The following is a 27537-nucleotide window of genomic DNA, read 5'->3' on the forward strand; positions in this document are numbered from 1 at the left end:
GTATTTTATGACATGTCTGTAGGACTGCTTTTGCTTTGTTGTAAGTCCATGACTGGTCTCCGAAGGTCCATGAGGTCCCATTCTAAGGACACATCCAATGTTTGTTTCTGTTGAGATTCCAGATTATGGATATTTGTCGAGAGAGTTTAGTCTCTCTTGTATTTTTTTAAGGCGCGATCCATGTTTGAGGATTCCCCTCATTACAGTTTTTTGTGCTTCCCAAAGTATACCTGGGTCACAGTCTGGAAGGTCGTTCGTTTGGAAGTACGAGGTCAACTCTTTGAGACCTCCTCTAAAACCTCAGGAGTCTGAAGTAGACTCTCATTTAGTTTCTAAAATCATGTTCTAAAGGATGGGACTTCGGAGAGTGCAAGCATCAAGATGATGGGTGCATGGTCCGAAAATGGAATGGAGCCGATGGCAGAGTTCCTTACAGCGTGTAATTGGCGAATGAAAAAGTAATCAATCCGTGAGTATGATTTATGAGGGGAAGAGTAGAATGTATAATCCCTTTCGCCCAAATTTTGTAATCCCCATACATCTACTAGCTGAGCTCAGTGAAATGCTTAAAATATACACCTACAAGAGCCATAAGGGATGGAGGAGCAGTCCGACGATGTGTCAATAGCGGGTTCTAATGGTACTATAAAGTCGCCACCCAGAATTAACTGGCCTTCTGAAAAGCCCGAGCGCTTATTCAATACGCGACTGAGGAAGAGATCCTGATGCTCACTCTACAGTAGTTTTTAATGCATATTCTATACTTCTTTCTTCCTATCCTCCTAAGAAATACTTACTTCATAAATGTCCCCTGTCCATTAACTTCGGTGCAACATGTCCGCTTAAGAATAAATAAAGCTGGTAGTAATTTAGTGGGAAGAATCCTGCCAGCCAACATACATCTGGCAATAACTAGTAATTATTTGCCATGTGTCTTTGTGATGATCTAATGTATGCTAGCATTTCAGAAGATATTTTTTTTTTTTTTAGACACTGTGCTAGCTAACTGAAAATTATATTTAATTTCATACTTGGTTAGTTTCTTTACCTTTTTTACATCTATTGCATACTTTAGTATTTGTGCTGCTATCTGAACTATTCTCTTTTTTCATACTGCCCATCTGTAGAAAATAAGTTGAAACTGGCAAGATTTGTCATTCAAATTATTTACCATTTCAGTCGCATGGTTACAAAAAAAAAAAAAATTTAACGCATGTCCATTAACATCGGAGGGCAAGAAGTATTATGAAGTATGGTCCAGTTTGCTTTAACAGGATAAAAAAACCTTCCTGATGCCTAAAGGCACTCGTAAAACAGTTTACTATGCGTTGTTGTTCCATTTTTTTTTTTTATATATAAGAAGCAGTTTATATTTTGTGCCTTTTTAGGATTGTTTCCAACCCCTTTAATATTTTTATTAGTGGTAGAACCAGTTCCTGTGGAAAAACAAAATCCACATATTCACTGCGATTACTGTAAATAACACTTTCTTCATACAGAGAGTTGGTAATTTGCAAAGAGAACTCCCATATGTTTTGTGGTGAGTGTATTTCTCCTTGATTGCTTCTTTTAAGGGTGAATAAGTGAAAGCATATCTAAACCTAAGAACAAAAAAATATATTGCAGTTTACAAATCCTTAAATGTGGAGGCTGGATTAGATTTTTATTCCTTGTTTCTACCAGTAATACACTTCCTGCCCTAGGGTGACCGTGCTCATTTATTGTACTATATCTATGGAAAAACATAGGTATGTCGCCATAGGACAGGACTACAAACCCTCCATCCTCCTTTTCTCTGTAGCAGGATTTCCAGGCATTGGGCCTAATGTGGGTCTGCCTTGGTCACCGGTAACACCAACAGCACATTTAAACTGATTGCCCAAGTGTGAGATCTAAATCAAGGAACAATCCGGCATCTTTGTTTTGCTTATTTTATATGGTGATGGGAGAAGGGAATGAGTGGGATACTCCTCTGGCTCAACTAGGTACAAACTGGGACACTTGAGAAAAAAATGCCTTTCAGCGCTGACTTGATGCCGGCTGAATGCCAACTAACTCTTGCTTGCTCTTGAAATCACTGACTTGCTGTACTGAAGACTGACTTCTGACACTCTGGTTAGCTCAGAAGTCCTTGACAGCTCCCTCCTGTCCTTCTGACAGGAGTACTGAAGTAGCCTCTTGTAATGCTGCAACTCTCAACACTGTACACTACACACTGTACACTTCCACTGTACACTGAATAGGGCCCAACCACTGGCATCCCCTTTACTCTTCAGGGTCAACACCTGCACCGGCTAGCTAGCTCCCGGATCCCTCTGACCTTCTTCGGAGTGGTCCCCTCTCACTAGGCAGACCCCCAGGGGCAGTTTGCAGTACTCACGACTGGGAATGCTTTCCTGAAACTTGACCCCTCTCCGCTCCGCTGGTCCTCAGCACACCGGATCCTCTCTGCAGCTCAGCTCAGCCCTCTGTCCCCTCAGGCAAGCTGCCCGGGACACCTGATTCATCTTGACAGGAGGACAGACAGCCGCACTCTCCCTCCTGGGACTCTGTTTCCCGCCAAAGACGATTCCCTCAAACTTATACCCACTCCCAGAATTCTGTGCGGCAGAATCTGCCTTTCTGGGGTAGATACAAGCCTGGGTGAGCCATTGGCTGGGTTTCCTCCACTGCCCAATGAGAGCCCTCATTGAGTACCGTGGGGAGACTCCCCAGTCCCAATAGCCACACCTGGGAACCATGACAACCTAGCTGAAAATCATGGCCCTGCTGATAAGCAGCCAAGGCCTACTACACTTTACCTAGCACCTACCTTGTAGGGTGCTACATCTCCATAACCTTGCAGGGATGTGTTCTGTAGTCCTTGTATTAGGCTGGAAACTATGCTAACTAAAAATGCTGCAAAGGCAAAGCACGCAGGAAGTTTTCTGCTGATAAGTTTTCCGGCAGGAGCCACAGGTATTTTTTCACTTCACTGAACAGATATAACCCAACTCTTTTAATGGTATTTAAGCAGATAAAACATATATTTTTTTAATGCTATTTCTAACATACCAGAAGAGATCAAATTAGGAAATTTTAGTTACATTTTCTCATAATCAAGGTCCTCCATAAGTCTTTTAAATTTAGCTGCCCTTTTCTCAACGCTCTTTAGTTCCATGGCATTCAATTTTTTGTGAACTGATGCTCAAAATAAACTGCATATTCAAGATAAGGATATACTCCAAATCCATTGGTAACGAGCCAGAGATTAGAAGTGATAGTTTAGAAATAACTTCACTCAGCCAATGAATTCCCGTCCATTTTACACACAAACTTAACAAGCTGTTTTGTTTGCATTTAAGATGGTAGAGAGTAGAGAGTAGAAAGTGGTCTTGTCCTGCATGCTTGTGCAACTGCTCTCTCATATCTGTTTAGAGCCTTACAAATCACTTTTAGGCCTCATGCACATTTGACGTTTTTACAGCTGCTGTTTTTGGCTTCAGACATTTTTGTCTGCAGCCAGTAAACTCCTCAGTAGGGATCGACCGATATATCGAGGGCTGATCTGCACTTTCCCCAATATATATCGGAATCGGCCCCTGAGGTTACCGATATTGCCGATATTTCGGGAAAGTGCTGTACCGGAGTGATGCCTGCAGCTAGAGGCATCACCCTGGTACCGGCGTCCATAGCCGACGGCCGGCTGTCTTGTAATGACAACCGATGCGGCTGAGAACCCGCTCGGCTGTCATTACAAGGAGCGGGAGGGGACGGTTCACCCCCCCCTCCCGCCTTCCACGTCCCACCGGGAGACCTGGGCAACCAGCCTGCATGGCCGCCGAAGAGAAAACCCGATCAAATACGCATTCGGCTCTGATGGGTCTCCATGTAAAAACCCGGAAGTGATGTCATGACATCACTTCAGAGTATTGGGCACCAGATTAAAAAAAATGACTGTATTCAAAACAGCCAAACTTGGCTGTTTTGAATCCTTTTAAGTGCAGATGAGGGGTTTGGGGTCTTTTAGACCCCCAGATCCCTCCACAACAGTACCCTGTCAAGTATAAAAATAAAAAAAGAAAATCTTTTAAATGTACAAAAATATCGGCCAATATCGATATCCAATGGCCAAATAATTAGTATCGGCAACGAAAATCCGATATCAGTCGATCACTACTCCTCAGCATGCTATCATGTGTCCATGCACCCATAGGCTGTTATCAGCGTTTTTTTGGCGGGGGCATTTTCTGGCTGGAAAAAAAAATAAAAAATAGTGGGTTTGAGAGTAGTTTTTCAACTGTAAAAACACTAACTCTAATAAAAGCTGAAAAATGGGGTTTATCAGCGATTTTGAGCCATAAACTCTTGAGTATAGTTTTGCTAAAAAATGATACAGCTGAAAAACACTGCAAAGCTCATTCTACAGCGAACGCTACTGGCAATTTTATAATGTCCAGTATGCATGAGGCCTTAGGAATTTTCTGTAGAACCCATAACATGTTCATTCCTCACACCTTTTTGATGTCTACGTTTTGCATTACAATGTTCTATGCCATGGGTGTCCAACCTTTTGGCTTCTCTGGGCTACATTGAGTGTAGAGAAATTTTCTCGGGCTGCATATAAAATATATACTATAGTTATGGTATATAAGTAATAAAACGGCGATGCGCCCTTCCTGAGCTGCCGCGCCTCCCCCCCCTGCACTAATTTAACACAACTAGTGGATGATCCCCTCCGAGGCAGCCTCTGCCTACACTTAGTTGGAAGCCGCCGTGGCCGTGCCCCTGACTAAACTTCCTTCCTCCCCAGCAAAAAAAAATAAAAAATTGTCTGGGGGCAGTGGGCTGCATTGCCTGCGGCTCCGGGCAGCAGGTTGGACATGCCTGTTCTATGCAGTCAATGAGCAACAAAACTAGAAATTGTGCATTTTTTATTTTCAAGTTTTAAAACGCTTACTGTGGATAAAAAGTATACATTTCATTCTGTAATTGTCCACATTTGACACTAAAATTAGAATTCTGATACAAAGCACTGTGAATTTATCAATATTTCTTTAAATTCTGCACATTTTTTAAAAATAAAACATGAAAACAGAACAAAAAAAAAAAAGAATGAAAATGGAAACCTATTCAATAGTAATGGTTAAAACTACGACTATTAAAAAAAAAAGTGTTTATTTAGGGCTGGTTTAAGTTGAGGGTTAATAAAGGGGGTTAAATAGGAACACATTTTATTCATTATTTTATACTTAATTACACTATATATTATTTTTTAGCTAGTAGAGGTGCTTTAACTGACAACATATGCAGATCAAAAGTTATCCCTTGGAACTGCAGATGAACAAAACAAATAACTTGTGTAAAAATTTATTTTTGAAGGGACATTCTGATTAGTGTTTTACTTTAAGATCCATCAGCAGTGGCATAGGGATAAGGGAGCACCTTGTCCATGCTGTGTGCTTTATTCAAGCTTTTCAGGGTGTTTAATTGCCCAATATCTGCAAGTTGTTAAATATACCCTTAAAGCCTAACTCCAGTCAGTTGTATTTTTTAATTTTTGCATTGAGTGGGAATTAGTACAAAATCTGTCAGGTTTTTAGTTCTATAACTCTTAAGGAGATTATTCAGTGCTGACGGTCTGTGATTCCCATACAAAAAATGGGAGGTATGAGTGTAAATGGGACAGGAAGGCAAAAGATGTCAGTAAAAAGAATGGCAGAAGTTCTCCCTCAACTAATATTGTGCTTCTGTTTTTGTCCCTATTGGACAGATGCCCCATTACTTCCCTTATTGCAGCCTTGCCATTGCCCATACTTGCAGCCTGATCTGTGCCGGATTACACAGAGGGATCTCCTGTGTACTCGGCGCTCAGTCACACACGGTCCTGCCTCTTATGATAGACCGAACACTGGTCCAATGCTGGGACATATGACGTCTATCCTAAGAGCCAGTCCAAGAGGCGGGACTGTGTGTGACTACGAGCGCTGAGTACACAGGAGATCCCAACTCTGTGTAATGCGGCGCCCCTTACCTTCCGAGGCAGCCAGTTTGAATATCAGCGTATAACACGCACACCCGATTTGCCCCCTATTTTCAGGGGAAAAAGTGCATGTTATACGCCGATTAAATATGGTAATCGTAAGATGCTATATTCAAATACCAGCATGATATTTTTAGGTAAATTGATAAATGGTGTTCTGCCAAATCAATACTTTATATTTTATATAAAAGCCTTAGTTAACTTCCCTTGCCTGTAGTGGGTAAAATTCAGTGTTTAAATCCCTTGAACCTTAAAGTGGTTCTAAAGGCTCAATGTTTTTTTTACCTTCAGACATTCTATGCCTAAAGGTAAAAATAAAAACGTGTGCAGCAGTCCCCCCAGCCCCCCTAATACTTACCTGAGCCCCATCTCGATCCAGTGATGTGCACGAGAGCCTCGGTTATCCGGGGGCTCTCCCTCCTCATTGGCTGAGACAACAGTAGGAGCCATTAGGACACAGTGTGTGGAACGGTCAGGAACAAGCCTGCTTGGGTGCCCCCACTGCAAGCTGCTTGCTTTGGGTACATTCGGTAGGTAGGGAGGGGCCAAGAGCACCAGTGAGGGACCAGAGAAGAGGAGGATTGGGGCTGCTCTGTGCAAAAACACTACACAGAGCAGGGGAGTAGGACATGTGTTTTTTTTTTTTTTAAGCCTTTATTATCACTTTATATATACTTCCAATAGCAGAGAACACCTAATCAGAAGTTGGGGCCCATTCATGCCAGCGGGCTTGTTTGCTGCTCTATGTTATCAAAACTTTGCAGTTTTTTTTTCTTCCCTTAAAAAATAACTTTATACCGCAATTCTATGCACAGCAGCATGTTGCTTTGTCTTATAGTTTATCCGAATGCATTGTGGAAAAATGCAACAGATCCTATGTTTTTCAGCACACACCAATGCGCAGTGTATTGGTGTTAACCGAAACCAGACACAAAGCAGATTGCCTTGCCAGTGCGTTGGGATAGTGAGGCCAATGCAGCCTAGCGGAGCTAGTGTGAATGAGCCCTAAGATGGTGAGGCAGGGTTTGTATCTGGCTAGTTAGCCTAACACGACTTCCAGACTACTGGAGGGTGTATATAGAGGGTTTAGACAAACCATTTAACACTGACAGGGGTGCTTAAAGTGGAGAACCACCCTAAAAATGATTTTTTGCTTGTGCCCTTGCTTTAAAGTACCTGAAAAAGAATTGGATAATGCCAATTTATTTTTCTTTTCACTTACCTTGTTTTTAATGCAAATATACTTACCTTCCTTCCTCTTTCTCCCTCTGCGGACACGGCCGCCGACGTCCCTTCCTTCTTCGCATTGCTTCCTGGGAGATGAGCGTCATCAATCCCAGGATGCAATGAGAACGGCCCAGCTGCTATTCAGAATGCCGATCGCAATCTACAGCCCATGCGCGAGATTGCAATTGGCATTCTGGGTAGCAAGTTCCATGAAGAAGGACACAGCGGCTTCAGACGCCCACAACGGAGATGTCCGCGCTCTGCAATCAATTTTAAAGGTAAGTATTTATCTTTATATGTTTACTGTAATGACCTGTAATGTGGGGTTAGTGTTGGGGTAATTAGGGATAGATTAGGATTAGGGGGTATTTTTTTATCTAAAAAAGTTGTATGTGGCCGGAACTCTGCTTTAAAATGATCAGCTTTTATTTACTTATTAAAACCTTTTTTTCCCCAAAAGGAAAACAAAAACTGTTGCTTTAACTGCTTAAAAAGTGTGTGCTGGAGTTTGGCTTTAATTTGTTGTTCTAAACCTGCTAGTACATCTAACACTCCCCTCAGACTTACAATGCTGCTGTCCAAAGGTACCCCCTGTGCTCCTTCATCCAGAGTGGGGTTAAACTACTGGCCAGATCACCATTTAAAAGAAAACACTGTTGATAAGTTTCAGCTGATTTCCCCCACTCTACATTCCCATTAATTTATCCCTACCATTTGCATATCTCATTGCAGTTTGTGAATATTTTTTCCCTGGTATTTTTTTAGCTAGACCTTTTATTAAACATCCTACTTGCAACTACAGCCATGATCTTTTTACAGCCCGCGATCAACTGTTCAGTAAATGTGATCTTGGCAGTTTTTACAGAGGAGATCCTATCCCAGATTTTCACTGTAACTAATGAAGTTGGAAGCCCCAATAATTGAATCCCTTCCGATTTCAGAGTTGTCATTCCCTGGCTGCTACAGCTAGGGAAGCAACTAGTCAAGTAGAATTTGTGTTTGATTTAGATGTACTGGAAGGCAGGGGAGACATAGGGGGTCTAATAGTCCTCTGATATCAGCATTAAGAGTACCTGTTCCCTTCCCAAAGCTATCACATAGGGGACTTGTTATTAGCCCCCCTTGGAATACCAATAAGGTTAAATTGGGAAAGAAAAAATTGATGCACATACATGCAAGTGCAAAAATGCAAATTGGTCTTGTAAGTATTTGTGTAAACAGTGGTTGCACCACGCATGTGAGGTATCCCTACAAATGTCAGAGTGAAAGCAATAATTCTAGGGTCATCATTTGTAATTAATTCTACAATGATACTTTTGTAAATGCTTTTAAAGCCTCGTCTATAAATAAAATGTAGGTAGCATGATATGGTCACAAGCAGTTTTGAGTCTTGACAGGTTTGGTATCTATTTACTCAACACAACATCGTCTTTTATATTTCACCAAAAAATTGTTTGTGTGCACTAAAATGCATTTGTGTATTTTTTCTTGAAAAATAGTATTTGATAAATGGCTACACAAATTAACCTAACAAAAAAATAACGTAACAAAATTGAAAAAGCCACCATTTTGTTCTCCAGGGCCTCTGCTTTAAGAAATTATGTAATATTGACTCAAAGTAATATTCTAGCAAAAAAACGCGGATTTTACCGTATGTATGAAAAATATTAAAGATTGCCCTGGCCAGCAGGTGGTTAATCTATTTTCAACCCCTTCGTTTATGTAAGCTAAACTACCTGTATCGCCTATCTGGCATTGGCTCTGACCTACCCCTGGCTCCAGCCCCGGTGTTCCAGGAGCTGTAAGATTTTTGTATCTGTCAAGTCATAATAGATCTGCCTCTTACATTACGGTTATTGGGGTTTAGCAGCCTTTCTCTAACCTCCTTGAGGTATTTTCCAACTTCAAATCAACCTACTACAGCTTAGAAACGTCTGGCGTGGCCTAACGCTGTATGTAGCCTTTAGAAGGGTCAGACGTTTTTAAAGCTCAACGCTGCTGCTCCAGAAAGCGCTGGCCCTGGGGTTTTTTTTTACAGCTTAGCCACTTAAGCCCCGGAAGATTTTACCCCCTTCCTGACCAGGGCCTATTTTGCGATTCGGCACTGCGTGACTTTAACGGACAATTGCGCAGTCGTGTAACGCTGTACCTAAATGAATTTGACGTCCTTTTTTTCCCACAAACAGAGTTTTCTTTTGGTGGTATTTGATCACCTGTGCGATTTTTACTTTTTGCGCTAAAAACAAAAAAACAGCGTCAATTTTGCAAAAATAAAACTATTTTTCACATTTTTTTATATTAAATTCCCCCCAAAAAAAAGTAAAAATCTAAATTTTTTTTAACATTTTGGGCCAATTTTTTTTACCATATGTTTGGTAAAGAAAATCGCAAAGCGTATTTTGATTGGTTTGCGCAAAAGTTATTGCGTTTACGAACAAAGGGAAAGATTTTTGTCATTTTTGTTGTTTTTTTTTTTAACGCGTAATGGCAGCGATCTGCGATTTTTTTTTTTTTTTTTTTTTTTTTTTTTTTTGCGGGACTGCGACATTGCGGCGGACAGATCGGACCCTTGACTGACTTTTTTGACACTTTTGGGGTTACCAGTGACATTTCTACAGTAATCAGTGCTATACATATGCACTGTTACTGTAAAATTACACTGGCAGTGAAGAGGTTAACTTTTTTTGAGAGGGAGGGGTTATTTGTGTCCCTAGGGGCGTGATTCTAACTGTGATTGGCTGTGGCTTGAGGTGTAGGAACAGTGATCACCATTCCTACACAGGGGAGAATGACAGGCGGCTTGTTTACATTAACCGCCTGCCTTTCTCCCTCTCCACCCGACGATCGCGAGTGACTGGCGGACATCGGGTCCGCCGGTCACCCGCGCAGGGTGGACCGTGACCACGCGGGAGCGCGCCTCCAGCGGCGCGCGCTCGCTCCCTAGGCCCTCACAGGCTAGCGACGTAGCCCTACGTCGCTCTGCCTGTGAGTAGCTGACCACCGACGTAAATAGTCGTGCGGCGGTCGGCAAGTGGTTAAAAACGCCTATGCCACTTACAGCTCCTAAAAGCCTGTTAGTGCATGAGGCCATAGAATAACATGTAGGGACATTTTTAAGCTGCAAAAAAAACCAAAAAAAAACGCCTGGGGCTCCTTAAAGTAGCGGTAAAAACGCCCTGTGGTGTGCATGAGGCCTACGCACATAGCCAGGATGCATTTGTGGTTCTTCTGCTTTAAATTGAATTGGTTATACACCAGAATCACCCATTTCCTGATGAAGCTGTTTAGCGAAGCATGTTAAGGCTAGGAGGTTGTCTACATAAAGATACCAACAATACTCCCATCATGACGTATATTCAAATATCTACATAATTGTTACATTATTATCACTGGTTCTTAATGTTACCTCCTTTTGGGCATTGTACATTTCTCTCTCTATTCATATGCGTTGTCTTGTATTGCCCACCATTGGCGGTTTTAGCAATTTATATTTAATAAAGATTGTATTTTATATAATTTTCTTTGGTTATTTTTTGAGGAATCACTCCTTGAAGTCCCACTTTTCCAGGTTATGTTTTTCTTTCTCTGTATAGATCATATATGGAATGTAGTGTGACTATATGCCTAAATTATTTCCCCGGAGTTGTTAAATGAGCAAAAAAATAAACAAGAAAAAAGCAGGGAAGGGCACACCTTGTGCAGTTAAACCCAGGGTTTTCAACCTGCGGCCCAACACGACTATGAATGTGGATGAATGTGGCCCAACACTAGCACACAAACAAGCACAAGCTTTTCCCTGCATCAAGTCAATGATTACATGTCACTCTCTGATGTTGGTGGGTGGCATACCATGAGGTAAAGAGGTAAAAATATAGAAAGTAAAAAATGGGTAGAAAAATATAAAAAAGGATGAGGTGGAAGGGGGGAGGGGGGCCCACAAAAAGCGGCTGCCAGAAGGAGAGGCTCTGAGGAGAATAAACAGAAAGAAAGCAGCGCCAGCTTAGGGAAGCATAAGGATTATTAATACAAAAAACACATAGTGACTTACTCTTAGGTAAGTAAAGGCCGGTACGGTAGGTGAATGGGATCATCCATCTTCTTGTCCTGGTTACCGTTGCAGAAAGGAGGGGTGCTGGTGGTGCGTGGAGGCCATAGGTGTGCGCAGCCTATTGCATTAGGGTGTGCACCCCAAAGCTCAAACACACATATCCGTGTGTATATACGTATGGTGTCAGTAGGTTAGAGATCGGTGTCTGTAATTTTATTGTTATTTTTTTTATTCTTTTTTACAATATAATTTTTTTTGTTAGCCCAGTTAGGGAGCTTTGGTGAAATATCAGGGGTCTAAAATAGGGGGAATCTGCACCACAAGGGGTGATTTAGGTGTGCCCAGACACACCTGGCACACCCTGTGCGCACGCCTATGGTGGAGGCTGTTTTCTGGCAGCCGGTCTGGTGGTGCTGTGGTAGTGGAGGACTCTGTGGGGCTCCACTTCCTACTTCCTGTCAGCCCGACATCCCTTCCTGTGAGGCGGAGGGAAAGATGGGCGTTTTCCCTGCATCGCACTGCAAGGCAATCACACGGTGTCAATGTTTCTATACGGGTGTCAAAGTTCGATTAACGACACCCCAAAACCGATAACAAAATGCAGTGCGATTGCCAGAATTGTATCTCATAGGTGTGAACACCCATATGATGCGATTCAGGAGGGGGGAAATAAGGGTCCTGCACCATTTGGTGCAGATGAGTTTTGAGCCATACGAAATGTATGGCTTAAGTCGCACCACACGCACAGAGATCGCATGTAATGCGGTGCGATTCTGTGCGAATCACATGTGGTGTTTTGCACGCATCCGTGTAAACCTAGGCTCAGACTTCATCTTGATTAATCACTGCACATTACTGGCCAAAATGTGAGGGGTGCTACAACTTCTGCAAGATGGGACTGCTTTCAAGGTGCTTTTAGTTCATGAAATATGTAAGTGGAACCAATGTTGATTTTAATACTTGAATCATTGGAGGTTTAACTGCACAAGGTGTGCTCGTAACCGTGTTTTTTTTTTATCTTGTTTGTCTTTTGTTCAGATGTAGTACATTCCCTTGTGTATGGTATAATCCGGGACCGCTGCAGAAGACTTTTTTTCTTCCCGTCTTACCAAAGATTTGGGACTATCTTCAGATACTTCTCAATTGCTCAGTATTTTTGTCCCTTGCCCCTGTCAGTGAACTCTGAATGAAGCGTCTCAAACTGATAAATTGACAGTAAACACCCCAAGCCCATCTATCTAGGTCCTTATGTTGCTTGATCTAACTTTGAAGTTTTTGTGCAGGCAACATGATCCTCTGAAGACAGGAGCAGGGCTTTTTCACAAAATCTACTGCGTGTTTTTTTTTCTGCATGCATTTTATGTAAGTTTTAAGCGCATTTACTTGCGGTTGGTGAGTTTTTTTTTTTTATCTGCAATTGTCCTGCGAGTTCACTTCCTTCTTTCACTGAGCTTCTGCGTGCACTGTGATGCGTTGCAGTGCGTTTGTGGTGCAAAAAAATGCAGCATGCTCTACTTTTTTTGACTGCACTGCAATAGTGTCAACGATGTCCATAGGAATACCTTGCTTTTGGACTGTCTATGTAGTTGGAGTGCAGTCAAATATAGATCCCACTGTGTTAGGTTTGAATGGACCCTCAGAATTATTCAATTGCTGCAGACAGGGATTCTGTGGTGTTCTTGTATGTGTGTATGATGAGCAAATCTGACTAAATACCCTGTCATCCTGCAAGTCCCCTCGAGGATACAGGGTTTCCTGTTCTTGACCATGTTAACCACCAAAGCAGATCTATAGTAGTGTGCTTAGGTTGTGTTCCATTTCTTCAATGGGCTCTACAGGTCACCATACTAATGCATGGCATGCCTGCAGTCTCATAGGCAATCTGTGACCTCAGAGGCTGCCATGCCTCTAGTCCTGCAAAGGCAGCCCTCTTGGCAGGAACAACTGCGGTGGCATAGTAAATGTAGCCAATCATCATTTTAAAGCTCTAGTTCTAAAGCCTTAAGGGGAAAAATCACCGTGCTGCATCTCCCCCAGAGCTCCCCCCCTCCCTTTTTTCTTATATGAGCCCGATCCGATGCAGTGATGTGCATGAGAGCAGCAGCTCTCCCTGCTATCTCCCTCTTCTGTGGGCAGATTGATAGCAGCGGGAACCATTGGCTGTGATGCAGGGGGCAGGGCTGAGCCACCTGCTCTGTGTCAATAGATGCAGACAGGGCGGCTCAGGAGCTAGCACGCATGAGTGCCCCCCGTGGAAAGCGGCCGACTGACAAAGAGGGGTCTGGAGCACAGGAGGGGCCTGGGCCTGGGACCACAAAAGAAGAGGATGGGGGCTGCTCTGTACAAAAGCATTTCACAGAGCAGGTAAGTAAAATAAATGTTTATTATTTTAATTAAAAAAAAAAAAAAAAGGCTTATTAACACTTTAAGAAAACTCAGACTGCAAATATGCTATTGTTTGGTAGTTTTAATCTACCATAAATAGTAGCTTATTTTTATTTATATATATATATATATATATATATATATATATATATATATATATATATATATATAGCTCTCTCTCTATCTATCTATATAATTTTGAAGACTGCCATTGTTTACTTTGTTCAGTAACTACAATTCCCATCATGCCTAGTCATGTCTGTGAAAGTCAGTGTTTAACAATGCCTCATGGGACGTGTAGTTCCGCAACAGCTGGAGGGCCATAGTTTGAAGATCCCTGGTTTAGGCCATTATTGTTAACTGCTTACAGCTAGGCATTAAGCAATAATTATACTAAATGCTTTGCACCATTTGTCCTAAAAGTAATACAATATGTTTCTTTCTACTTTCAGACCTACATCGGCAGTGTGGTTATATCGGTAAATCCATACAGATCTCTGCCAATTTTTACTCCTGACAAAGTGGAGGAATATCGAAACCGAAACTTCTATGAACTTAGTCCACACATGTGAGTTTATTTTTATTCCATTTCATATTTTAAAAAGTTACTTTTCTTTGTTTATAACCAGCGTCTTTGTTCGTTTTATCTGTGCTGAGCTGATGTTGAAACTACAGGTCATAAAGACCTGCTCTTTTCAAAGTGCACTGTCAAGGTGGTGTGGTGGTCTTAGAGGATACTCATCATTGAGTTTTGTGTAATGCATTCTGAGGTTTCTGCTTGTAGGTAGGTGTTAAGCTGGCCATGCACTGATTGAAATTTGGCCAGTTCAGCAGGAAGTGGATGAATTTTGATCCGTGTGTGGCTATCCCCGCTTGACAGAAGTGGATCATTTGATTGACTTCTGTTTAAGGAACATGCTGGAAAAATGTCCTCGATTTGCAGCTGCAGCCAGTGAATAGTGTATTCTGACAGCAGAGGGTGCCGCTCTCAGAATATGAGGATTCCGCTATCCACCTCTTTTATGTGGCTGAAGGAATCTATTGGCTTTTAGGCAGAACTGAAAAAAAAATCACTGAGCACAGAAGTTCACTGTGTTGTTAATTTAAGTGTGTCCAGGAACACTTATTTTAAAACACAGTTTTAATAAAGACCAAGCGGAGGAGGGGGGGTCATTCGGACTTGGGAATGGTTTCCTTGCTCAGTGTGAGTGCACCCTATATTTCATCCAAGCCAAATTTTTGTTTGAGAGAGACAACCAGTTTATCTCCAGTCATTTAATTTGTCCGGATACTCAGACTTCATATAGTGATTATAATTAGCAGTGACAGCCAATGAGAGTTCAAAATAGGTCACATGACGAAAAATAATTGGTATGCGTTATAGTTAAGCCTTTCTCAACTAGGGTTTCAAGTAAATCCTGGGGTTCCTCCGGAGGATGCTAGGGATTCCTTAAAGCTAAGAGCTTTGTCTGCTTCTCAGATAAGTTACTACTGGTATTGATGATCTTTTTAGCTTTCTGTAAGAGGGGCATTCATCCCATGGACCACAATTTTGAGGCACATTCTTCCCACTGACCATCACACTATTTGGCAATGCTTCTATGAGACCAGCACATTCTCAAGGGTTCCTCCTTGTTAAAAAGGTTGACAAAGGCAGGCTTAGAAAAATCGAGCAACATATGTGTGTTGGGTACTTAGACATTTGACATACTTCAGTGTGAGGAAACTCTGCTTATATCTGGCAAACAACTGTTTTATCTGTAAAACATTTTTCAGGCAATATTTCTACAGCTGAATGGCTGACATGAGTTGGCTAGATTTTCTGGCTGGGTAAAGGCTTTGAGCCTTTTGTAAGAATTTAGGGAAACACACATTTAGTCATCAAATGCCATCTTGATTATTTCTATTAGCGGACAACAGTGATTTAGGTAAGATGTAATTCCTTATGTAATACAAAATTATTTTATCAAACTTGAATGAACCAGCAAATACAAGACTATGTTCCAATACTCCCATGATCACCAACCACAAATTGATATAAAAGAATACAGAGGTTTATACTCAAAAACAAGGAACAAGGTAAAAACCGCATTAATAAGTAGGACTCACTAGGACAGCCTTTAACCAGGGAGGATCCCTTAAAATAACTTTCCAGTCACTGAGAACTCCTGCTAATAATTACTGCATCTACAGATCACGCTGCATTAGTGCAGTGGTCACTGGGAATGTTGCTGTTTACAATTGTGGTCATTGGCAAGAATACCTCCTCTTACAGATGGCTAAAAGATCAATGCTGTCAGTGGTTACTTACCTAAAACTGGTCAGCCAACTGATCAAAAAAAAAAAAAAAAAAAATCCCCCATCCACACATATTGAAGTGAATAATGGTATCTCCCCCCCCCCCCCCCCCCATTGCGCTATTGTTTTCTGGCAGCGAGACTCCTCCTCTGCCAGAATACTCTGATCATCGCTGCAGCCAATCTGCACAGTATACCGGCAATCCCATTCGCGAAGAGTTGATCACCTGATCAACTCCTCTTGAAGGAGAACGGCCATATATGGATCGAAACTCGGACGCTATGGCTAAACCGGCCAAATTTGAATTCCTATACAGTATCTCACAAAAGTGAGTACACCACTCACATTTTTGTAAAATATTTTATTATAACTTTTCATGTGACAACACTGAAGAAATGACACTTTGCTACAATGTAAAGTAGTGAGTGTACAGCTTGTATAACAGTGTAAATTTGCTGTCCCCTCAAAATAACTCAACACACAGCCATTAATGTTTAAACTGCTGGCAACAAAAGGGAGTACTAAAGGAGGTGGATCACTGATGATTTGGGGATGTGTGAGCTACAAAGGCACAGGAAATTTGGTCAGAATTGATGGCAAGATGAATGCAGTATGTTATCAAACAATAATTTGATAACATACTGCAAAATTTTGCATTCATCAGCCCGGAAGCTGCGCATGGGACGTACTTGGACATTCCAACATGACAATGATCCTAAACACAAGGCCAAGTCGACCTGTCATTGGCTACAGCAGAGTAAAGTGAAGGTTGTGGAGTGGCCATCTCAGTCTCCTGACCTCAATATCATTGAGCCACTCTTGGGAGATCTCAAACGTACAATTCATGCAAGACAGCCCAGGAATTTACAGGAACTGGAGGCTTTTTGCCAGGAAGAATGGACAGCTTTACCATCTGAGAAGATAGAGCCTCATCCACAAATACCACAAAAGACTTCAAGCTGTCATTGATGCTAAAGGGGGCAATACACAAAATTAACTGGGGTATGTAAACTTTTGATCAGGGTCATTTGGTTTGTTTCTGTTGTCATTATGATTTAAAGAGAGTAAACGCAGTTGATGTCTTCAGCTACACACTAAACAAGAGTGAAAAAAAAAGTTTTTGTGCTATCATTCATATTCTCTGAAAAATGGCCAAGAAATCATAAATTCTGCCAGGGTATGTAAACTTATGAGCACAACTGTATATTTGTTGATAATTGTATATTTGTTAAATAATTTTGCACGCCCAATTTTCAGTTTTTTTATTTAACAAAGTTTGAAACATCCAATAAGGCCCCGTTCACATAGGGGCGATCCGACTCGAGGGGGCGACCTCCGAGATCGCGGTGCGAGCAGCGCGCCGCGACCTCGGAGCGGCCGCCACGGACTTCATAACATTGAAGTCTATGGAGGTCGCCTCCGGGTCGCCCCAAAGAAGCTCCGGACCCTTTTTCTAAGTCGGAGCGACTTGTGTCGCTCCTATTAGAACTGGTCCGCAGCTTCCCTATGGAAGGCGACCTACAGCGACCTGTGAGGCGACCAGGTCGCCTCACAGGTCGCCTTAGTGTGAACGGGGACTTAATTTTGTTCCACTTCATGATTGTGTCCCACTTGTTGTTGATTCTTCACAAAAAATTACATTTTTTTTTTATGTTTGAAGCCTGAAATGTGGCAAAATTTTGCAAAGTTCAAGGGGGCCGAATACTTTCGCAAGGCACTGTATGTCCAACAAAATGCGTTACTGCAATGTACAATATTAAATAATAAAGACCTATATAGATCAGATGTACTATTGATATTCTAGTTGTATCAAAATAAAGTGCCTAAAATTTATAACACAACAAACAGAAGTAGAATGAACAAAAGCTGGTGACAATCATTATTAAAGAACATTTCACATATACATGAGAAACTGGTGAAACAGCAGAAGTGAAAAGGCATGGACTCCAAAAATGGTACAATGCAGTTTGGTAGAGATGATTGTAATGCCTGTATTCACATGGAATTTTGATTTGATAATTAAAGCGGAGTTCCACCCTGGATTTTTTTTTTTTTTTTTTTAATACCCCCGGGACAGTCAGGGCTAGTACATTCCACAATGGCTAGCCTCTGATCTGTCCCAGGTTGCACTTACCTGTTAGGACAAATACTTACCTTGCAAACGTCTTGTCCAGCGCTGCCATCTCAGATGTGGGCAGCTTGAAGCCAGCGAGATCCCCTTCGGCGTCTTCTTCCGCCTTCTTTGGTCCCACGATGCTCTGCGCCGGCCCCGACGTCACTTCCGGGTCGCGCGCGTCATCCCTCTACAGCTTCTGGGCATGCCCAGAAGCTGTTTAGAAGGGGATGACGCGCGCGACCCGGAACTGACGTCGGGGCCGGTGCAGGCGCAAGGATTCCTGGGAGCTATGACGTTCAGCTCCCAGGAATCATTGCAGATCCAGGAAGTGACGACGGGCCGCGGCCGCGGCCGAGGAAGGAGGAAGTAAGGTAAGTATTTTTTCTTCGCTACGAGGTAAGTAAAAAAAAAAAAAAATATGCGATTATCCATTTCTTTTTCAGGTGACCCGGAGCGAGAAGATGGAGGTAAGTATAAAAATAGGGTGGAACTCCACTTTAAGGGTCGATTTGTATGTCATATATGTATGTTCTTTGATTGTGACCTGGTCGAGACTTGTCAACACTTGTTCTCAAAGAAAAGTGATGGTGCTGCATATAGAAGCCAGCAAGATTCTTTCTTTACTTGTGTAGCCTACATGAAAAAAATTACAGCTGGAAGTAGCTTTTATACTAAGGGTTATGTAAGCGCCTCATTGTCCTACTCCTAAATAAATGCACTTTAATCATAGATGTGCCTTTATTTAAGGCTAACATGTACACTATATTACCAAAAGTATTGCAACGCCTGCCTTTACACGCACATGAACTTTAATGGCGTCTTAGTCTGTAGGGTTCACTATTGAGTTGGCCCACACTTTGCTGCTATAACAGCTTCAACTCTTCTGGGAAGGCCGTCCAAAAGGTTTAGGAGTGTGTCTATGGGAATGTTTGACCATTGTTCCAGAAGCGTATTTGTGAGGTCAGGCACTGATGTTGGAGAAAAGGCCTGGCTCGCAGTTTCTGGTCTAATTCATCCCAAAGGTGTTCAGTCTGATTGAGGTCAGGACTCCGACCAAACTCACTTTTCCATGTTTTTATGGACCTTGCTTTGTGCACTGGTGCGCAGTCATGTTGGAACAGGAAGGGGCCATCCCCAAACTCTTTCCACATAGTTGGGAGCATGAAATTGTCCAAAATGTCTTGGTATGCTGATGCCTTAAAAGTTCCCTTCACTGGAACTAAGGGGCAAAGCCTAACCCCTGAAAAACAACCCCACACCATAATCCCCCTCCACTAAATGATTCAGACCAGTGCACAAAGCAAGGTCCATAAAGACATGGATGGGTGAGTTTGGGAAGGAGGAACTTGACTGGTCTGCAGAGTCCTGACCTCGACCCGAAAGAACAACATTGGAATGAATTAGAATGAATTAGAGTGGAGACTGGGAGCCGGGCCTTCTTGTCCACATCAGTGCCTGAACTAAAAAATGCGCTTCTGGAAGCAGTCAAACATTCCCATAGACACTCCTAAACCTTGTGGACAGCCTCTCCAGAAGAGTTGAAGCTGCTCTAGCTGCAATGGGTGGGCCAACTCAATATTGAACCCTACAAACTAAGACTGTGATGCCAATAAAGTTCATGTGCGTGTAAAGGCAGGCGTCCCAATACTTTTAGTAATATAGTGTATGTACCAATGTATGTCTGGGTTGCCATAACAAGCAAACACATTCCAGCTGTCTTTGTTTCAGATTTGAAAATGAAAGCAAACGTCTTCAAAATATTTTCTTGGGAAAATTGGAAATCCCCGTTTTTTGTTTAACTTTTACATGTAGTAATGTGATGGACCCCCTTCCTTTACCACCCCCATTTGTTTTTCCTGGGTTTTGCCAGGACTTTAAGTTCTATTTTTAGATTTCACATGTAAGACAGCTGTTAGTAAAGTTGTTGCACATACAGTAGTTCTTTATGAGAAAAATTGTGTTTTAATAGTCTGCCAAGCATCACAAACAGCTGGAAGGTTGTTTACAAGGGGCCTCTGGGAGATGCATTTTTCTTTGAAATTCTTTCTCTGTATCTCCTCCGTATACCACCAGTCTCTGAGTACATCACACTCGCACACATATCCTGTCTTCCTCTCTCCATCTTGGAGCTCTATACCCCTCTTTGTTTCTAATGTGGTTCTTAGTATATTGGAACATTAAAAACATGTGCCCCTATTTTTCTATCACCACATTCACGCTACAGCGTTGCAACGGTAGAAAAAAAAAAAAAAAAAAAGAAACAATGCCGCCATTTGTATGCATTTCCCCGTAGAGGACAAAGAAAGCAATCGACAGAGAGACTGCTTTCACAGTTTCTAGACATGGGCTGACAGTCACAAGGAATAGCTGTCACTGTTTGTCATAACTTTCCTTCCCGATAATGCTGACTGAAGAAAATGCAAACGTTCTTTTTCATGAGATCTGCCACTGCAACGCTCAATGAATACAACACAGTCACTTAAAGCTTTGCACTATTTTCATGTAAATGTATAGAAACCATACTAAGATTCATTGCTCGAGATTGTTAAATGTCTGATAAGCAACCTATATACACCTTTTATGTTCAGACAGTCAAATAATTTTATATGCACATATCGTGAATGTACAAAACTATAACACAACCCCACAAATCTGATCTAAATGGATTAATTTGAAATATGCAAAAAAAAAAAGTGTGTGTGTATATATGTATATATAATATACAGTTGTGTTCAAAATTATTCAACCCCCACTGAAATTGATTGTTTTGGCCAGTTTGACATTGATTTTGATCATTCAGTCCTCCTGCTTACAATTAAATCAAAGAGGCACGTGTAGGTCAGACAAATATAACATAACATTTATAATGAAATAACCACAAATGTCTTTTCTGTGCTCACATCATTATCAGTTTTATTCAACCCCCAAGTGACATTCAAACTTAGTACTTAGTACAACATCCTTTTACAGTTATAACAGCTTTTAAACGTGAAGCATAGCTTGACACAAGTGTCTTGCAGCGATCTACGGGTATCTTCGCCCATTCGTCATGGGCAAAAGCCTCCAGTTCAGTCACATTCTTAGGCTTGTGCACTGCAACTGCTTTTAAGTCCCACCAGAGGTTCTCAATCGGATTTAAGTCTGGTGACTGATGGCCACTCCAAAATCTTCCAGCCTTTAATCTGCAACCATGCTCTAGTGGACTTGGAGGTATGCTTGGGATCATTGACCTGTTGAAACGTCCAACGTCTCCCAAGCCTCAGGTTTGTGACGGACTGCATCACAATATCTCCTGGTACTGAAGAGAATTTATGGTACCTTGCACACACTGAAGCTTCCCTGTACCTGCAGAAGCAAAACAGCCCCAAAGCATGATTGACCCCCCACCATGCTTCACAGTAGGCAAGGTGTTCTTTTCTTCATAGGCCTTGTTCTTCCTCCTCCAAACAGCGTTGATCCATGGGCCCAAACAGTTCTAATTTTGTTTCATCAGTCCACAGAACACTATCCCAAAACTTCTGTGGTTTCTCCACATGACTTTTGGCATACTGCAGTCGACTCTTCTTATTCTTTGGAGACAGCAAGGGGGTGTGCCTGTTAGTTCTTGCATGGAGGCCTTCATTACGCAGTGTGCGCCGTATTGTCTGAGCAGAAACTTTAGTACCCACATGTGACAAATCTTTTCTCAGTTCCTCAGCAGTCACACAGGGACTTTTCTCTACTCTACGCTTCAGGTAGCGCACAGCAGTCGAAGTCAGCATCTTCTTTCTGCCACGACCAGGTAGCGTTTTAACAGTGCCCTTAGCCTTGAATTTGCGAATGATGCTTCCTATGGTGTCTCTTGGTATGTTTAACATCTTTGCAATCTTCTTATAGCCATTTCCCTTCCTGTGAAGAGTAATCACCTCTTCTTCTCTTGTCTTCCTGGACCATTCTCTTGACTTTACCATGTTTGTAACCACACCAGTAAATGTCTAGAAGGAGCCGAGTATCAGTCATTTTAAAGCTGCCTAATTGGTGCTTATTAGGCTTTATTGCTGCTCCCTGACATCCACAGGTGTTTTCAATACCTGATTGAAAACACTTCAATGAACCTCTGTTCTTCAGAGTGGTAGTCTTTAAGGGGTTGAATAATTGTCAATGAAGAATTCACAAAAGAAACATTTACTACTGTATTACAAAACCAATTGTCATTTTAGTTGCATATGGTTCTTTAAGAAGTCCTTGTAGGATTTCATTCTGAATACAATTACAAATGTACACTAAATTCCCTAAAACCCTTTACAGCATTGGGGGTTGAATCATTTTGAACACAACTGTATATAGTGTGTGTGTCTATATGTGTATATATGTGTGTGTGTGTGTGTATATATATATATATATATATATATATATATATATATATATATATATATATATATATATATATATATATATATATATATAATGATGATAGCAGCCCACTATACTACTAGCATTACCTCACCTAATATTAAATATATAGCACTAAAAGCACAGCGCTACCAATCTATAAATTGGTGCATAAATATTTGGATTGGACCAGTTTTGGCTTAAGAACTGCCCTAATTCTACGTGGCATAGATTCAACAAGATGTTGGAAACCTTCCTCAGAAATTTTGGTCCATATCGACATGATAGCATCACGTTGTTTCTGCAGATTTGTCGGCTGCACATCCATAATGCAAATCTTCCCTTCCACCACATCCCAAAAGTGCTCTATTGGATTGAGATCTGGTGACTATGGAGGCCATTGAAGTACAGTGAACTCATTGTTTGTTTTGAGACAATCTTCTATTGTCTAATTTTGGTGAGTCTGTGCGAATTGTAGCCTCAGTTTCCTGTTCCTAGCTGACAGGAGTGGCACCCAGTGTGTCCTGCTGCGGTAGCTCATCTTCAAGGTTCGATGTGTTGTGCATTCGGAGAATGGTATTCTGCATACCTTGGTTGTAATGAGTGGTTATATGAGTTACTGTGTCGTTTTCTATTATCTAGAACCAGTCTGCCCATTCTTCTCTGACCTCCTGACTTCATCAAGACATTTTCCTCCACCCAACTGCCACTCCCTGGATATTTTCTTTTTCAGACCATTCTCTGTAAACCAGTGGTGGCTGGTGCTCAAATTTTGTGGGGGAGGGGGCGCAAACAGAAAAATGTAATAGGCATTGCTTTGCGGCAAAAAACGCTGTAAAAAATTGCGTGACTTTGAGGTCACAAAAGTGTGAAAGGGGCCTTTAGTAATTAAGGTATAGTGTGCCCCCTTTCAATGCACAGTGACCAGCGTGCCCCCTTTCAATGCACAGTGACCAGCGTACATGCCACCTTCAATGCAGAGATCAGCGTGTGTGCCCCCATCAATGCAGAGATCAGCGTGCGTGTCCCCTTCAATGCAATGAACATTGTGCCGTGCCCCCATCAATGCAGAGTTCAGCGTGCGTGCCCCCTTCAATGCAATAAACATTGTGCCGTGCCCCCTTCAATGCAGATTTCAGTGTGCGTGCCCCCTTCAATGCCCCCCCCCCCCCAAGACCAGTGCACTTACCTGGAGCCCTGGAGCAGCCAGGCGGCGACGGCTTCTCTTGTCTTCAGTCACGGACTCCCGGTGGGCGGCTTCTTCTCACTCCGGCGGCGCGTCTTCTCTGGTCCTCCCGCTCCCGCCTCCTCGGCCAATGGCATTAGACTGGCTTCCTGATTGGCCAGGAGGAGGATCGGTGTGACAATAGCGAATTTTCATTCGCTATTGTCACACAATGGGTGGGCTCTGGGCGCACTGCTCTGCGCCCCGGCTCCACCCTTTGCATCACCCTATTAGAACCTCTGGCTCTAATCAGGTGATTAAAAAAAAAATTTAGCTCCATGCGTCCGGCGCCCTGCATGTAGATTAGGAGGCCGGACGCATGTATGGGGGGGGCGGCGCCCCTGCGCCCTCAATACACCAGCCGCCACTGCTGTAAACCCTAGAGATAGTTGTACAGGGAAATCCTAGTAGATCAGCAATTTTTAAAATACTCAGACCAGCCTGTCTGGCACCAACAACCATGCCAATTTCATAGTCCCTTAAATGCACGGTTTGAACTTCAGCAAATCTTCTTCACCACGTCTAGATGCCTAAATGCATTGAGTTGCTGCCATGTGATAGCAATTTGTGTTACCAAGAAATTGAACAGGTGTAGCCAATAAAGTAGGAGGTGAATGTGTGTGTATATATCAAACTACATTGTACACCTTTTTTTTTTTTTTTTTTTTTTTCAAATCCATGTTTGAGCAGAGACAGGGTTTAAATACAAATACTGGCTGTAGCATTTGACTTATGCTTTCACAATACATAGAATAAAGTGTTACTAAACCCAGGACCCTGCTTTCAGTATACACAGAACATGGAAATGCAATTTATTGTAGTAAATTTAAACTGCTTAATACCTTTTCTCATCATTGGTATATAGCAATCTTGTGACTTCTGTCAGTGTCTGGTTAAAGCTTGCAGAAGTTTTCATTCTCTCCTGACTGTCCTGTGAGGCTGCGGGGCCCCTGACCCTCTGTCTGGACAGTGCTGATTGGCCCTGTGCTGATCATATGCACCCTCACAAGTAAAAAAAAAAAAAACCCTCTAGCAATACGCACCAAACTGAGCGTGTGAAGAGTGCCCCTCAAGGCTCTGTAATAGCCGATAGATTGGGGACATTGAAAGAAGGGGAGGTTCAGAGAAGACAGGATCAAACAGCCTTTTTACACGATGCAGAGGATTAACCCCTTAGGTTCTATGGGGAGTATAACGAGCATGCTTTACTGCATATACAGACTGATTTTACTGTTGTGGGTTTAGTAACCCTTTAATATATACTCATTGAAAAGTAGAATGGATCAGTCAGCACAAATGACAAGCAGGCCAATAGATCTTCCACATCTCGACAACCAGACATGCCACTGTGTTATACCTCTTTATGTTGGGTCATATAACTTCTAAGTGAAGAGACAGTATAGAAAATGGGAGAAAAGGAAATCGAGATGGTGTAAGGAGGATAAAGTATGAAGAAGAAAAAAAAGGGAGGGGGTGCTGCTTGTATACAAAGAATTCTGGTTTGACCTTTTTTGGGTTTGTATCTTACAGCTTTTTATTCCACATGGAAATTATTGAAGAATTTTAAAAAGATGTGCTGCCTCTTATGCAGTCCATTGATTTTTGGAATTTAGGCAACTGACATTTAGTTGTTGCAGCATTTGAGGAGAGCATTGACTTTTTGGACAGTGGCCTAGAGACGCACACGCTGGGTTATGTAACCAATGACCGAATGTGACTTTTATTTTTGACAGAATGTATTTTAGCATATTCACTTCTTCCTACAGTGTCTCAGTATGAGGCACCAGCTTTGTCCCATGAAAGCTAAATTTATTGTAGCTGTAATTACAGGAAGAAATCTACAGCTCTTTACATAGTTAAGTTGAAAAAAGACACAAGTCCATCTGGCTCAACCAATAAAAAACAAAAAACAGTAAAGAAAACCCAACCATACAATCCCACATACACAATCCTATACCCGCAGTTGATCCAGAAGAAGGCGAAAAAACCCCAGCAAAGCATGATCCAATTTGCTACAGCAGGGGAAAAATTCCTTCCTGATCCCCCGAGAGGCAACCGGATATTCCCTGGATCAACTTTACCTATAAATATTCGTACCTATTTATATTATGTACACCTAGGAAAGAATCCAGGCCTTTTTTTTTAAAGCAATCTAGTGCGCTAGCCAGAACCACCTCTGGAGGGAGTCTATTCCACATTATCACAGCTCTTTGCTGGGTATTACCAGTTTACATCAATTAACATTCTGAATGTCACTTTTTTGGTGCTTTATTCATATTCAGTGTTGATATTCGTTGATCAGACTGGTCTTATCAGTATGGCATAAGGTAAATCGTTTTGTCAGATTTTCAAGTTCCTGCAATTGGACAATTTCAAGTTAAACCTCATTTAAAGAGGAAGTAACGTCTTCAGTTTGTTTTTTTTGTTTTTTTTTTTTTTTCTTTTTTTTTTTTTTTCTTTTTTTTTTTTCCTTCCCTGCAAAGTAAATCCATAATTTGCTAGTATGCATTGCATACAACCACATTATGTGACACTTACCTGCAAACAAAGCTCGCGTCGACCCCGCTGGTGGCGCACTCATCTTCGCCCATCTTCCTTCCGGGTCTGCGGACTCTGGCTGTATTACTGGTTGGAGCCGCGTGATGTCACTCTCGCGCATGCGCACGGGTGCTGCTGTTTACGGCACAGTGCTCTGAAGAAACTGCACGGGCAGCCGTTTCTTCAGAGCACATGCGCCGATGCATAGGCTGCATGCAATGTAAATATCTCCTAAAACGGTACAAGTTTAGGAGATTTTTACAGTACCTATAGGTAAGCCTTATTATAGTCTTTACCTAAGTTTATAAAGGTGGGTTTACATCACTTTAGGTTCATTTTAAGTTTGGATAGAGTGGGACAGATTTAAATAATCTGTTTGCTTTTGTTGCTGTCTCTGTCCCCTATGAGAAATATGAACAATACCCATCCTGGCTATTGTAGCAGACGTTTTTCTTCCACTCTCCTGCTGTCCACTGTTAATGAGAGGAAAGCAAGAGAAGCTCTCCAAGGTTGGGACATTGGCAGCTATATTGTAACAAAACAGATTGGTAATACTTGGGTATAAAAGCCTTTCTTGTCACTATCATCATGATTGGTGGACCTCATTTTGGTAAGCTATACTTAGTTGTCCCTAGTTCCAACCAAAACTTTTTTTTTTTTTTTTTTTCTTTCTAGTTTTGTTGAAGATTTGGAAAAAATAAATCTGTCAAATTTGTACAACAGTCGGTGACTGTTAGCAAATTTTCATTTTGCTTCCTGTTTTTCTGAGCGTATGACAGGGCAAGAAACAAGGGCAGTGGTCATCGCCGGAACAGGAAGACACAGGCAGTAATTACCTTCAGAGGTTTTTTCCTTGTATTCTGTGTCCATACTGGAGAGAGAGATACCAAAACATCCTGTATTGGCAGGAAGTAAGAGGAAATCCCTATTGGGTATACAGACTGTAATGAAAATCTAATGGGGTTCTATGCCTTCCAAACACTGTCCAGAGTTGAGCTAGAGTCAGGTTTTAGGGTCCTAATATACCGAAGGTGAATGCTGAGAATGACTCTGCAGTGGAGTGATCCAGGGAGTCCAAAATATCAAATTAGCATATGCAAAAGCAAGTAACTCTATTGAGGGGAAATAGTCCTAGAATCCAGTCATAGTGTGTGATTGCAGATGAAAAGAAGTGTCAATATCACAGGAATGTGCATGAACAAGATGCAACCATGCAGAAGCAGTTGAAGCCAGGCACGCCTTGTCAAAGAGCATACACTTGTATGTTTAGGACAGCGATCCACATTTCCCAGACGCCAGGTCGCCAT

At 41.9% G+C, this 27537-nt stretch overlaps 1 protein-coding gene across 3 annotated transcripts in view; it reads left to right on the top strand.

The window, feature by feature from the left end:
- The window catches only part of MYO1B (myosin IB), a gene marked incomplete at its 5' end in the record, with an annotated part of 358657 nt that overhangs the window by 75017 nt on the left and 256103 nt on the right, over window positions 1–27537 (top strand). For all 3 annotated transcript variants that reach the window (XM_082260037.1, XM_082260038.1, XM_082260039.1), the window contains one exon: window positions 14135–14250. In XM_082260037.1, coding sequence (XP_082116163.1) covers window positions 14135–14250 — 116 coding nt within the window. The remainder of the gene's footprint in view (window positions 1–14134; window positions 14251–27537) is intronic.

The sequence above is a fragment of the Pelophylax lessonae genome, assembly GCF_965119305.1.
Source record: "Pelophylax lessonae genome assembly, chromosome: 6".
NCBI classification, from domain to species: domain Eukaryota; kingdom Metazoa; phylum Chordata; class Amphibia; order Anura; family Ranidae; genus Pelophylax; species Pelophylax lessonae.